Source organism: Diabrotica undecimpunctata, chromosome 1 (genome assembly GCF_040954645.1).
Source record: "Diabrotica undecimpunctata isolate CICGRU chromosome 1, icDiaUnde3, whole genome shotgun sequence".
NCBI classification, from domain to species: Eukaryota; Metazoa; Arthropoda; class Insecta; order Coleoptera; family Chrysomelidae; genus Diabrotica; species Diabrotica undecimpunctata.
In genome coordinates, this window is record NC_092803.1 from 17,839,837 (window position 1) to 17,853,910 (window position 14,074).

General features: G+C 31.6%; 1 protein-coding gene across 1 annotated transcript; it reads right to left on the bottom strand.

Moving 5' to 3' along the window:
- Positions 1-1,194: 1,194 nt before the first annotated feature.
- On the bottom strand, positions 1,195-8,287 carry LOC140437915 (dynein regulatory complex protein 11-like). The gene is made up of 3 exons (XM_072527706.1): positions 5,927-8,287; positions 4,992-5,158; positions 1,195-1,881 (listed from the first exon to the last, which is right to left on the bottom strand). The coding sequence occupies exons 1-3, from the start codon at positions 8,223-8,225 to the stop codon at positions 1,615-1,617; spliced, it is 2,733 nt and encodes a 910-aa protein (XP_072383807.1). The 5' UTR covers positions 8,226-8,287; the 3' UTR covers positions 1,195-1,614.
- Positions 8,288-14,074: the final 5,787 nt, after the last annotated feature.

Here is a 14,074-nt window from a genome sequence, read left to right on the forward strand (position 1 = left end):
TGGAAACTGCTTGCAGCGGTTAGAGCTGAAAGGAGATTATTGCGAGAAGCCTTTCGCTAACAAATAGTTCAAAAATTACTTTTTCTAGTGTTTTGGCGAAATTAAATCACCATTTAAGATTTATTAACTTCACTTTTAAAATCTTTAATTTTTTTTTCTTTAATACGTTAATTTTTTCTAAGTTACGTATTTTTTAAGTTTTATATTGCATACTTCTTTTGACATTGATTTTTGCGCTTATGATTCTGTGAATTTTTCTTTCAGTAGATATGGTCTAGACTTGTGAAATATAAGTGCAAATAAGGACGACTTTTAGACACTCGACAATTGGTTCAAAAACATACAGATAAACTAGCAATATACCGGCCAAAAATTCATCGATGAAAGGTAAATGATTATATTCTTTTTACCAATGTTAATTTTCTAGAACCCAAGTCAGTATTTTGCGTTCGTGCTGTAAGTTAAGTGGAATGTTCGCAAAACCCCTCCTCTACCGTACTAAATTAACATTTAAAAACATTCAACGTGAAGTTGCAACTGGAATCACAGTTAATTTTACAAATAATGAGCGGTGGCTCCCTTCATGCTAATGGCATAATATAACAGTCCCAGGCGGTTGTAGTTATTCTCGATCTTTGAGTTCAAACACGTTCCGCAACATTTCTGATTTCGTTGTGAAAATTAACCATACTCTAATAAGAAATTAAGGAGGGTGACTAATAAATAAAATACTCTATCTGAATTGTACGAGGTGTAAATCAAATATGCTGTTTACTAATAAGAAAACCAAAATGACATCGGTTCACAACATTTTGATAGGTCTCCATACATTTTATTGGGTAATATGCGCTCTTTTACAGTGAGCCAGCTATAACAACAGACGCATTCACGATACGTTTTAGTAAATTAATATTTATTCAGCACAATGTATCCGAATTCGTAATAATTCACTTTTTATCATTGGCGTTTCATGAAGGCATCTAAAAGTATTGTCTTGTATTTAAATTTAAATTTATTTGGGACATTTATTTTATGAAAATGAAAATAGTAGATAACTTTTTTTAAATAATTTTTTTACATAATTAATTGCCAAATAGCAATTACAACAATGGCTAGTAAAAAGGTTGTTATTTATAACTATTTATATTCTGGTTTTTTATTCATAAACACTGGAACAATAGGGATGAGATGTGGAGTGAGTAACACCAAATCGCAAACTTTTTAAAGACAAATCATATAGTATGATTTTTCTGACTGTTATTCTCTAATTGATTCCATGTAATCGAATGAATTATCTTTCAATAATGTTTTCATAGGAACTGAACTCAAAAATATTAACATTATTATTTTAAAGTAATTTTCTTTAAAATGCATAATTTATATATATTTCAAGTTTTGATTATCATCACATAAGAATGCTCTCATTTTGTTGAATGTTTTGCTTGCCATTTTAGTTTTACTTATAATTTCAGGATCGAGATCTAGGTCTTGTCTTTATCGTATCCATACGCCTTTTTTTAGCAATAGCAAAAATAATTAGATAATTGAAGATGAGAATATAATACCTCATAGTGATTACTTTTTTATGATAAACTTTTGTGAATTATAAATTAATCATTTCTTCTTTCTTTCTAAAGCATCTCTTTTAGCCTTAGCCCATTTATTAAACCTAGTTTGTTGCTTTCCCAAGTTGGTCTTGTTGTACCATTTCTGGTATTTTCTCCACATTTTGTCAGTTACAGGTGTGATGTCATGTTGAATAAAATATTCGTAAATTTCTTCGGATTTGAGAGGCTTAAAATGGAGCTGGATGATTCTTCTTGGTACCAATATGTGTTCTAGTACTTCTTTAAGTACAGGAAGGGGGTAGTCTTTCGTTACCTGAAATTAAACATTATTTAATACAAAATTTAATTTTGTGGGTTTCTATGATTTAATTATAGATTCTTTGGTATTTTAAAATCCAGTCGCATATTCCCAGTATATCTATATATTATCTATATCCCCTGTTCGATATCTTTTAGTTTTCTGGGTTTGTACAAGCTATTTTACTTTTTACATTTGAGGTCGCAAAATATGTGGTTTTTTATATGTTTAAAGGAAAGAATTTCCTACCTGAAAACACTTGCTGTAGTTTTTCTGTACTCCTAAATATTTGTCTTTAAAAATTAGAAGGTAGTTTCTCTTTGCCTTCTTCTTGCTCTATAGAGATTTATAATCCGCTTTCTACCTCAGTTTCAATTTAGAGTTGTGTGAAGTTTGTTTAGGAGTCTTTTTGAGAGATTTTTTGATTATGGAGGAAACCCAGCCGCTTTCTTTTATTTTTTCAACTACAACGATACGACTTAAAGAAGAAGGAATGAAGAGGGAAAAGACAAGATGATCAAGGGAGTGGCTTCTGAAAAGAAGTCAGTATTCCCACATCTCGTTACTGAAAAAACTGAGAGACGAACATAATGGCTGGTGCAATTATTTGCGAATGGACACCTCTGCGTATGGTCAATTGCTTAAGTTGATAACATCATATACACTGAAATAAGATATCTGCATGAAAAAAGCCATTTTACTCCATGAAAGACTCACAGCAACACTTAAAAATCTTCTGAGACTCTGATTCATCGTTTATAGTTGTTAGTATCATTAGTCATAAATACAACTATAAAACAGTTTTGCAAAAGGACAAAAATAATTATATTAAACATATGTGTGTACAACTAGAGGAATATGCTGACCGCGAAGAAACTAGAGAACTTTTTTCAAAAGTCAAGTATCTAGCAAGAGAATTTAAACCGCAGATACATATCATCAAAGATAATAGTGGAAATACCATAACCAACACAGCTGGTATCGTAGAGGTGTGGAAACAATATTGCGAAATACTATTCTCGTACAACGACCCGGACAATAATACAGGAAAAAAAAGTTATAAAAAAAAACCTCAAATATTGAAATTAGAAATGGAGGCAGCAATTAAAAAGCTAAAATTCAGAAAAGCAGAAGGATAAGATGAAATAACAGCTGAAACACTTAAAAAAATGGGAGAATTAGGGACGGAAGTAATGCTTAGAATTTGAAATGAGATCTAGAATACCGGAAAGTGGCCAAATCACTGGAGTAAACTCACATTTATTCCTATATTTAGATGTCTTATCACATATTCCAAGGTCAGGTTGAATAGTGTCGGTGCCAGCCCGTCTCCTTGCTTTAATCCTTGGACTATCGTAAAGTTTTCAGTGAGCTCATTTTGGACTCTGACAGTTGCTATTGACGAATCCATTATTGTTTTTACCAGTCGGATGTATTTTTGGGGGATATTAAAGCTTTGTAATATTTAATATAACTTGTTATTATTAATTGAGTCGTAGGCTTGTTTGAAATCTATGAATATGTTGTGGACGTCAATGTCGTATTCCCACGATTTGTTTAAGATTTTTTTCACTGTGAATAGTTGGTCAGTTGTAGATCTTCCTTGTCGGAAACCGGTTTGATATTCCTCGACAATATTTTCAGTTAGTTGTTGGAGTCGTTTGTTTAGTATGTAAGTAAAAATTTTGTACGCCGTGCACAAGAGGGTTATGCCGCGATAATTTTCGCATTTCAGTTTATCCCCTTTTTATATAGATTGGGCATAGAATCCCGGTTTTTCAATCATTAGGGATCTTTTCATTATTCCAAATCTTGTTCATGAGCACATGCATTTGTCCTACTAGGTGATCGCCACCTAATTTATATAGCTCAGGGGTGACGTTGTCAATACCTGGAGCCTTATTGTTCTTTTGTGCTCTTATTGCCTGTTTTACCTCTTCCATCGTTGGGGGTTTCATATTTTCGGTGTCTCCCTCATTGCGATGCACGTCCATATGCTCTTCATTTTCTTGTGTCCCTAAAAGAGTTTGGAAATAGGTTTTCTAGACTGATTTTATTTCTTTTGGATCACTGGTTATTTGCCCTTCTTGATTTCTGCATAGATTTGTTCGGGGTTTGTATCCTTCTCTTAAATTGCGTAGATATCTGTACGCCTGTCGTATATTGTTGCTTTGAAAATTTTCTTCCATTTTCTGTATATTGCCGTTTTCGTATTTTCTTTTCTCTGTTCGGCATATTTTATCTGCCCTCCGTCTTACATCTTGGTAACTTGCCCTTCTTTCTCTGGTTCTTCTTTCCATATATTTCTTGTGTTCTTTATTTCTTTTCTCTATGGCCTTATTTTTTTTAATTATTTTTTTATAAACCGATATTAACGAGTTTATTTTTCTGTACTATCTCTTTATTTACCATCGTGTCTATTTCTTTGTAATTTTTGTATGTCATTATTTGCGACGTTTTTTTTTATTACGGTCATTGTAATCTTTATATTTTACTTGTTACAAACACGGAAAACTTTTACACATTTCAATGAATTCCCCGAGATAATCGTGGATACATTGCCATAAGTCTGACATTATTAGGATTTTTTTGGGGAAAAAGAAAGCGAACTGGACTGAAGCTATTTAAGAACTAAGCCAAAATTGGAAGGCTTGTTTAAACATAAGTTCCTACGTTTCGTTTTGTCCTATCAGTTTACGCAAAATGGTGATTTTTCCATCAGTTCTTCAATCTTACCTTGTATTTTGTTTCGATTCGACGTACGCGTACGTTTTGCTGTTTATACTACACATTTTATTGGATAGGATTTCTCATGTCGTATAAAACGTCCAACAAGACGTGAAAACTGTTCTTTGTGGTACGTTGTTTGCTATCCGATTCATAATTTTTTTAAGTTTGTTAAGTTATATCAGAATAACATCACTTAGTTTAGCCGCCTCCTGATCGATGCAGTTATCAAAGCGTTATAGTTTTTGTCACTAGTGAGAGTTGACTGTCTTGTGAAGACTAGTTGTTTAAAATCATCTCCTGTCCATGACTCTCGATGCGACTTTCTCGAACAAAACGTATCAACTGTACAACACAGCCCATAACATATTTTTAGTGAAGTGATTTTTAAAACTTACCTTCGCAAGTGCGGTAACATTGAAGTTTCGGTCAACACCAGGATATCGCATCAGTATCTCCCTCCAGTACATATAGACACTGTTATAACCAGTTCTCGGAACCAAAATATGCCTTTCAAAAACTTTCCTTAATTTGGCTTGAGCCACCCACGGTTGGTTAGTCACACCTAAACATAAATAAACATACACAATTTACCAGACAAATTAACCATTACACTGTGTATTACAGAAAAGGTTATATACTTAAATAGAATATAACAGAATATTTAGATATATTATGTAATCCCACATAAAGAGTTGAAAAATTCGACTCTTCTTCATACTTTTATCCGTTCAGATCATGACTACAGTTAAGCGTTCTACTGAAAGCCAGCGAATGTGGCCTGCTATTAAATTTCTACTATGCTAGTGTAAGCTGCCAAAAGCACCACCTATTTTGCTAGCATTAAACGAAAATGACTATCGTTTTCTGTCTTTTTGAGTTGTATGTTACAATAGACTATCGATAGCAATTCATACACGGAAAGTTTGACGAAATGTGTTTCTGGTAAGGACACATGAAGCAAAATCAGGGCAAATTTTAAATGATATTATAGATGCAAATGTTGGTCATCCACCCATTGTTAGATTATTGACAGCTGAAAGATTATTATCTCTCTTTATTCCTATATACTTCGGCTTCCCTAATTTTGACAGTTCTAATAATTATGTTAAAATCGTAGATACTTTATAAAAAAATACTACAAAAATTGTAGACACCAGATAAGAATGAAGTTAACAAAGTAAATGTAACATTTTGTTATATTCTTCTTTAGTAGATAAAGTCTTAATTCTTTCTTAGTTAGTCACTGGGTCAATTGACTGAAGGTTATCCATGTGACCCAAGGTTTTTATAAAGCTTACACAAATATATCAATAAGTATTATAAAACTTACCGAGAACTAACACTCTATCGGCTGGCTTAATACCTTTTATGATTGAATTTATTTTAGATCCAATCCTCTTAGGATTTAGTTCCTTGTCCTTTTTGGGAACTTTCTTATAAAATGGTTTCTCGGCTTCCCTAAAATATATAATAGAAGGAGCAAGGAGTTTGGACATTTTATCGATTAAGTGTAGTAACATTCGCATACCAGTAGGACCTTCGTATCTTCCCGATAGCGTTTCTGGAGAAAGATCGAATAAAACACACCTGGTAGCATTAAAAATGGCGTTCGCAAGAAGATGTTTTCCGCTTTTTTCAGGACCGAGTATAAGAACAGATCGAGGTCTTTTCATCACCTCAACTCCTAGAGGAAGTATACAATTCATAACAACTGCTTGTCGGACGTCCAGTAAACCAGGTGGAGGATCAAAGTCCAGGTTTCTTAAGTCCCAGTTGTTATAATTAAAATCTCCATGAAAATCTTCCAAACTTACCTTGGGATAGGTTCTTATTATTTGGTTATCGACAAGTTCTTGGAAAATCTGTTCCACTGGTATATTTCCTGTAAGATCTTTCTTGCCCTTTTTATCTTTTTTGCCTTTTTTCTTTTTACCTTTTTTTTGTTTCTTTCTTTTTATTCGTTTGAGTCCATAACGGACACGATCCTCATCTAAAGCATCGTTAAGTATGTCTAGTTCCACTCTCATCATGTTATCAACGATTTTTCGGCATTCCAACTGATTTTCCAAGTACTGCTTTTCTGTTATAATATCTGTGTAATGTTTCTCTAAAGGATTGTCGTAGTCGTTTCTTAAATCCCAAATATTAAGGTGTTCTTCTATTCCCTCTCGATAAAGAGGTTCTGCAACAGGTTCCTCAAAATCATATTCATATTCCCCTGGTTTTCTTTTCTTTTTTTTCGCCGCTTTAGCTGCAGCTATCTTCTTTTTTTGTTCCAATTCCTTTTTCTTTCTATCTTTCTCAGCTTTTTTCAGCTTCTCCCTTTCTTTTCGCTCTTTTTCTTTTTTTGCTTTTTCGCCTCCCGCTTTAACTTTTTCTCTACGTTTTCGCTCAACTTCATCTAAAAATTCTTTTGGCGTCATCGTTTCCCCACGCACTACTAAGATAGTTCCGCCTTTATCTTCTGGAGGAATGCTGTCGAACTGTTTTACTTCTTTGTACCAAACTCTAAACCATTCTCTTATTTCGTCCCCTATGTCCTCCATGAGTCCAGGTGCTACCACCCTGAGAATTCTGGCTTGTTCACTATCTATTGCTTGGATGTACTCTCTTATTCTTTGGTCTCGATATTCCCTTCTTTTTTCTAGATTAGATTCAAAGGTTTCTTTATATTCTAGATTTCTCCAAACTGGTTCATACATTCCTATCAGAAATCTTCTTTGGGATTCAGTGTATTTGTCCCTTTTTCTTGAAGCAAACCCTCTCCAAGCACTTTGAACCTTAATACTTGCTTCAATTTCTGCATTTGCTTGATTTTTTACAAGTTCTTGTAAATCTTCCTGTTTTACCTGATTTTTGGCTTGTTTATCCTTCAATTGTTGCGTTTGATTATAAAACATGCTTTTAACAAGAAAATACATCCTTCCTTGTCTAGCTCTTTCAGCAGTTTGTATTAACAGAATATTTTCTGTCCTTAACTGTATTCTTTTAATTTCATTATGTTCTTCACTAGATAATGTTGGTTGTTCTTCAACTATTACCTTCTTTCTCTCCCGTTTTTTCTTTTTGGATGCGTCAGTTTCCTGCTCTTCGCCCGCTTCTTCTGATTGCTGGAAACCCTTCAATATTGATTTTGTCACAAAAATATCACCTTCTTGTTCCTTTTCTGAAGTTTCCAATGGCGCAGGTGCAAAAATTTTTTCTCCTTTTTGTATCTTCTTCCACATATCTTCTATATCTATAGGTCTGTGATGAAATAACGCTGGATGCAGTATTTCTACATCATAAGGAACAAGTTTTAGTTCTACCAAAGTCCCATCTATGTAATGGTACTCTGAAAGATCTAGTTCACGCAAAATGGCATTAAATTCCATAAGTCTAACAGCTGCTGCGTCGACAATCTTTTTCACCGTTATACGTTTTTGAGGTTGAACCATTTGGTCGATGCAGTTATCCAAGTCTTGGTATAACATACAGTATCTGGCATAAAAATCGCCAAAGAGTAGATTGGCCATAATTCGATCATTGACAGGTTTCTCTCTTCGTCTCCAAACCTCATCTTTTAACGTTAGATTTTCTAGATTCTTCTTCGTAATTATCCATTTATTAACGTAATAGTCAAAAGACATGGTATTTAATGTATTTCAAGTACTACAATTTTTTGATATATGACATATTTCATGTAACCATACAAAATTTGACAGTTTTTATGATAGAAAAGTTTTAGCAAAGTTTTACGTATACGTCACCACATCCTACCTATAGATATTTTCATAATTGGTCACTATAGAATCTATGTATTATTTTTGAAGTAAATACTTCTTCGGTATGATGTTTTGACGGCCCCGAAATCCATATTTAGCGTGACTTGAAAAATCTAGACGCGTGTAGCAACCTTTCGGTATACCGTAATTATACATAATATACGTACGTATACACGCTGAGGTGTGAAAAAATACCGACACCTAAACTGCAACGACTGTAACTACACATCACGCGACCACACACTTCACGCAACAAAATAAAATAAAATAAAATAAAATAAAATAAAATAAAATAAAATAAAATAAAATAAAATAAAATAAAATAAAATAAAATAAAATAAAATAAAATAAAATAAAATAAAATAAAATAAAATAAAATAAAATAAAATAAAATAAATAAAATAAAATAAAATAAAATAAAATAAAATAAAATAAAATAAATCAAATAAAATAAAATAAAATAAAATAAAATAAAATAAAATAAAATTAACTATTTTTGATGGGACTAAGCCACAATTTAAGTTTAAAATAAGTTTATAAATAATAATTAAAATTATATTAATTATAAATAATATTATAAAAACAATATAATTATAAATATTAATGAGAATGAAATCAATTGTTTGCCAACTAATAATGAGATGCATACAAATAATTAATACAATTATTAATATAGAAAGACACATAAAATATAATCAGTGTTAACAAATACAAATATAAAATACAGTAAAAAAAACGGGTGTGTTTTATAAAACGGGTAAAAGTTATACTTCTATACACGCGTTCGTCGTTACAAATTTATATGGGAGTCAATCTGCACAATCATTACATATATAATGCTATAGGTAAGAGAGAGCAGAAAGAGAAAAAAATTAGGTATACAGGTATATGGTGCATCGTTTGCTGTATATAAACATTTGACCTGTAATAGGAGTATAGTAAGTAAATGAAGGATTGAATCAATATTTTAATGAAAATATATATTTTTATTTTCATATAGGTATGTATAAAAGGAGTTGAATGCAAAAAAATTTTTTACACATACTCTGCAGTAAAATTCATTGTTAATTTTGTTATAAAATACAATACAATACACTGCCACATAATTCAATATTATAATACAATACAAATTAAAATGCAATATTCATAAGTATTTAAAAATGACAATATACATAACTTACGCATATGTTTAATTTACCATGATAATAATTTAATAATATTAATAAAAAAATAATAATATTAATAAATATTAAATATGTTTACAAAAGGAACATTTTTATTCTCGAAAGAGAAATAGAGAGAAAATATATCTTCTGTCTCTCTCTTACCTATATCTTACATATATGTAATGATTTTGCCGATTCACTCAATATATACGAATACACACAAATTTCCAACGTCGAACGCGCGTATAGAAGTACAATCAAAAACGAAATAAGACCAACAACTCGGATTATGTTGTAAATTTTCATTTTATTTTAAAATTTGGCATTTTGCGTATATTACATATATTTATAAAAATAACGTAGGGTTTTTAAAAATTTCAAAAATAAAAAAAGGAATTCATATTGGGATTCGAACTTAAATACACCAGCGTATGAACCAAACACGTAAAATATTTGCCAATTAGACATGACACAAACGTATTTCAAAATTGACAATTCTCGGTCATACAGTGATTTATTGAGATTATTATTGTTCTGAAGCTATTTTCTTGTGGCATTTTAAAGTAATTACTATTTAAATGGGAATAAGCCATAATTATAATACCCTCATAATTTACTATGGAGTCACTTACAGGAGAATTTTACTGTCATCATGGCATGTATTTGTCTTTTTAAAGACGAATTACATGTTATGATCTTTTCTGATGGATATTCTCAAGTTAAAGTTGATTTCATGTAATCGAATGAACTATCTTATAAGTAAAGTCGTCCCAGGAACGCACCTCAACAATATTGGCAATATCATTTTAAAGTCGTCTACTTTAAAATGTATAATGTATGTCTGAATTGTCAATATAGATGAGTCAGATAAAATTAAATTATTAGAAGAATTTTTCACTAAGTAACAAAAAACAAAATTTGTTTAATTTACTAATGTTTGTATTTTGTGAACGATTTCCGAAGTGGAAATTGAAATGTCAATAAACGTATTTTAACCTTTAATTGTGGCTTATTCCCATTTAAATAGTAATTAAATTCAAGTTATTTCCAAGCTTCCTATTTAATAATTAAATTTAATATGAATATTAAAAATCCGTGTGTACTCAAGTCGTCAGAGACGAAAATGCCACTGAACCTCTAAGAATCATAGGAACAAGCTAAATTTTGCCGAGAATATTACTTTGGGACCCCAAAAATATGCAAGAAAGTTTACTACTTTTACCCCCGGGCTTCCCCCTAATAGCCCCCTCGTAGGGGGGTAAAAAATCGATTTACCAAGAATCTATACGCCGTAGAAAAACATGTTTTAAATAAAAAATCATTTTTATTTAGCTGAGATAATTTTAAATAAAAATGTTAATTAGCACTTTTTGTGTGGAATAAACCGTTCTCTTAGAAACAACGCTTGAAGCGACCGTCGATTTTGAATATCAGATACGGGCGCGAAATCAATGTTCAATCAAATTTGTCTCGGCTCGACGGTGAAAATTCGATATCTTTCGATTTAAGCGTGCTATCGACAAAAATCAAGATTTGTTTTAAAAGTAAAGACTTCAACTTGTATATGCAATTTTTGTATTTTGCAGCAAATAAATTCAGATTTTTTTAAGGCGTTAAATAAATAAACGTGGCGGGATTTTAGCCATTTTGATGATTACCATGATATCACTACAATCTATCTCTTTCATTGACTAGCCACTATAAGGTTTCGATTACTAGAGCCAATTATTCAAAACCTATAGCATAAAATTTTAGTTTTGGTTTTGGCAAAAAATGTGAGGCGTTTGAAATATGCTTAAAAAACGCTGAATTTAAACTTTCACATTAAAAATGATCAAAAACGTTTAAAACTTTTTTTTCAACAAGAGAAAGCATAAGATTTTCTACTTGGCGAATCTGAATGCAAATCTTTACCACTGTGCTTTCTACAAGTTGCAAAGCAGACAGATTGTGAATTAGTCGGCAGGGGAATCTAAAATATGCATTCCACATGCCGTTCATTATGGTCAAAATTCGTAGTGAATTTAGTTTCTGGTAGTCCAAACATTGTAAAGAAATAAAACATAATGACGTACAGTCCATCTAATTTACAAACCGTTGCACGTCATTATCTACGTCAGAGTTCGAAGTTGACATAGTTGCCAAAGTATAAAAAAATCCTGAATCCATTTTAAATCAAATAGGCCACATAATTATTATTATACTCTTTACAACGACTATTTCAATTCTTACGTGACATTTTTGAAATAAAACACATTAATTTTGTTCTAAAAAGAACAGATTTTATTAAATAGGTAAAAATATAAAACAAGAGGTATTCACTTTAAAATTTAAAATAATAAAGTACAAAAAGTGTAAACACCGCAACTGTCAAATAAATGTGACCAATTTATGCCAAAATTTCACCTTCGTTCGATTACAGTTAGAGTGTGTTCCGAACAAATTTTCTTCATAAAAACGCCTTATAATGCATTTATACAAATTAAATAAAACATGTTGTTGTCTATTTCTTTAATTTAACATTAATAGAAATCTTTAAATATTAGTTCTACGCGTATATAATAAAATATGTCTAGTGGCTGTAATGCCAGTGTACTCGGCAAAGTGATTCTAAAAAAGAACACACCTACCGCCTAAATATTTCGTGTTGGTATCATGTGACGTCACGGGCTATGACGCCGATGACGTGCAACGGTTTGTAAATTAGATGGACTGTATTAGATTTTTATTTCGATGCAGGGCAGCGTCAAGCCGCTTATACGTATTTTAACCTCTTTAGGTCTTAGCAGAGCGGTATGCTAATATGTCTCTAATACCGTCATTATGTTTTTTTTTCAATTACACTAGTACGTGTTTCAAAAAAACCAAATTTCTGCTATACACTACACCCAAAAAGGTCTTCTTGGAGGCATTTTCCGTGACTTAGGATCGTTTGTAATATGAACCATTATATTCTGCGTTTTTTATTCATATTTCAAATGCCTCATATTGGTTGCCATAATTTAAAATTAAAATTTTATGTCATAGGTTTTAAAGATTGATCTCTACAAATGGAAATTTTACTATGACTGGTCCATGAAAGTGATCAATTTTACTGATCTTACGAGAATCGTAAAAAATGGCAAAAATCGCGCCACGTTTATTTATTATCACGTTTATAAAAACTAAGTTTAGTCGCGGCAAAATACACAAACTGTCGATGGGACACTTGAGTCAAAAGATATCGAATTTTTACCGTCGAGCTGATACAAATTTTATTGAACATTGATTACGCGTGCGTAACTGATATTTAAAATCGACATCGTTTCAAGCGTTGTTTCTAAGAGAACGCTTCATTCTACATAAAAAGTGATAATTAATATTATCACTTTTTATGTAGAATGAACCGTTCATTTTTATTTGAAACATATCTTTCTACGGCGTACAGATTCTTGGTAAATCGATTTTGTTTGCGTTTTTACCCGCCTACGTGGGGGGTTTTAGGGTGAAACACGGGGATAAAAGTGCAGCACTTTTTTGCATCTTTTTTGGAGTCCCAAAATTAATATTCTCGGCAAAATTCAGCTTGTTCGTATGATTTTTAGGGGTAAACTCTCTGACGACTGGACTAGTGTGGTTACTCAATAGTGACGAAGAAGTTTCGGAAACAGCAACAATAATTAAATAAGGTATACCTAAATTGTGGAAAACGTTTAAGAATATATTAGGCAGTGTTATTAGAACAATAGCAGATACGTACATTAAAATTGCACAAAAATAATTAATTCTGTTATATTTTACAATACGAATAAAAATGACGACGACAACTACTATGACTTAATTTGTATTAAATAATAGTGGACATGATGATTTTTCCCTAAAAATAAATTATAATTTTTGTGTATATAATATTATAAGAGAGAAAATTTTGCCCGCAATATTTGCGACTGGTATGAAAGTTTTCAAAAGGCAACAAACTTGAATAAAACCAGAAGAAAATTCGACAAGACTATATTTCATGAGATAATTAATGCACCATATCAACTAAACATATTCTTTACTTATTTGTTAACAATATTAAATATACAATTATTATAAGCTATAGTAGTTTGCCCATTCTTTTCTACCAAAACATGATTGTGTGTATTATTGACTTGTAGCATTTGGGAACTCGAAGGTCCAGCTTCATTTGTTGTTCTGAGATTTTCGATCAACTTGTGGTGACTGGAATCCAGCTGCAGATATGGTTTTAGAGAGCTTGCATTTGAGTGACCCGTTAATTTACTTAACTCCTGTTCAGAAACATCTTGCTTAAACAAGGCTGACACTGCTGAAAATGGATTTTTATTTTATGTTTTTTTGTGTCTATTCCAATTTTTTCAGCTGACATTTTTGTCCGCTTAGACACGATGTTGATTCCAAGTGGACAGTTTCTGAACCAAGATCCATCCTTCCAGTTGAGGTGAACGGTAATAAAGACTCTGTCTGATAAAATCTTCAGTCCCCTTTTTTTCCATTAATTTCAAAACTAATCTAACTGGGCCTAAATTTTCGTTTGATGAATTTCTT

What these genes read in the sequence shown, in the direction of transcription:
- LOC140437915 (XM_072527706.1), bottom strand. Translation starts at nt 8,225, where the DNA reads ATGTCTTTTGACTATTACGTTAATAAATGGATAATTACGAAGAAGAAT. An exon ending in CGATAGAGTGTTAGTTCTCG is followed by an intron (nt 5,159 to 5,926) that starts GTAAGTTTTATA and finishes ATTTATGTTTAG; the next exon opens with GTGTGACTAACCAACCGTGG. An exon ending in ATGTTACCGCACTTGCGAAG is followed by an intron (nt 1,882 to 4,991) that starts GTAAGTTTTAAA and finishes GTTTAATTTCAG; the next exon opens with GTAACGAAAGACTACCCCCT.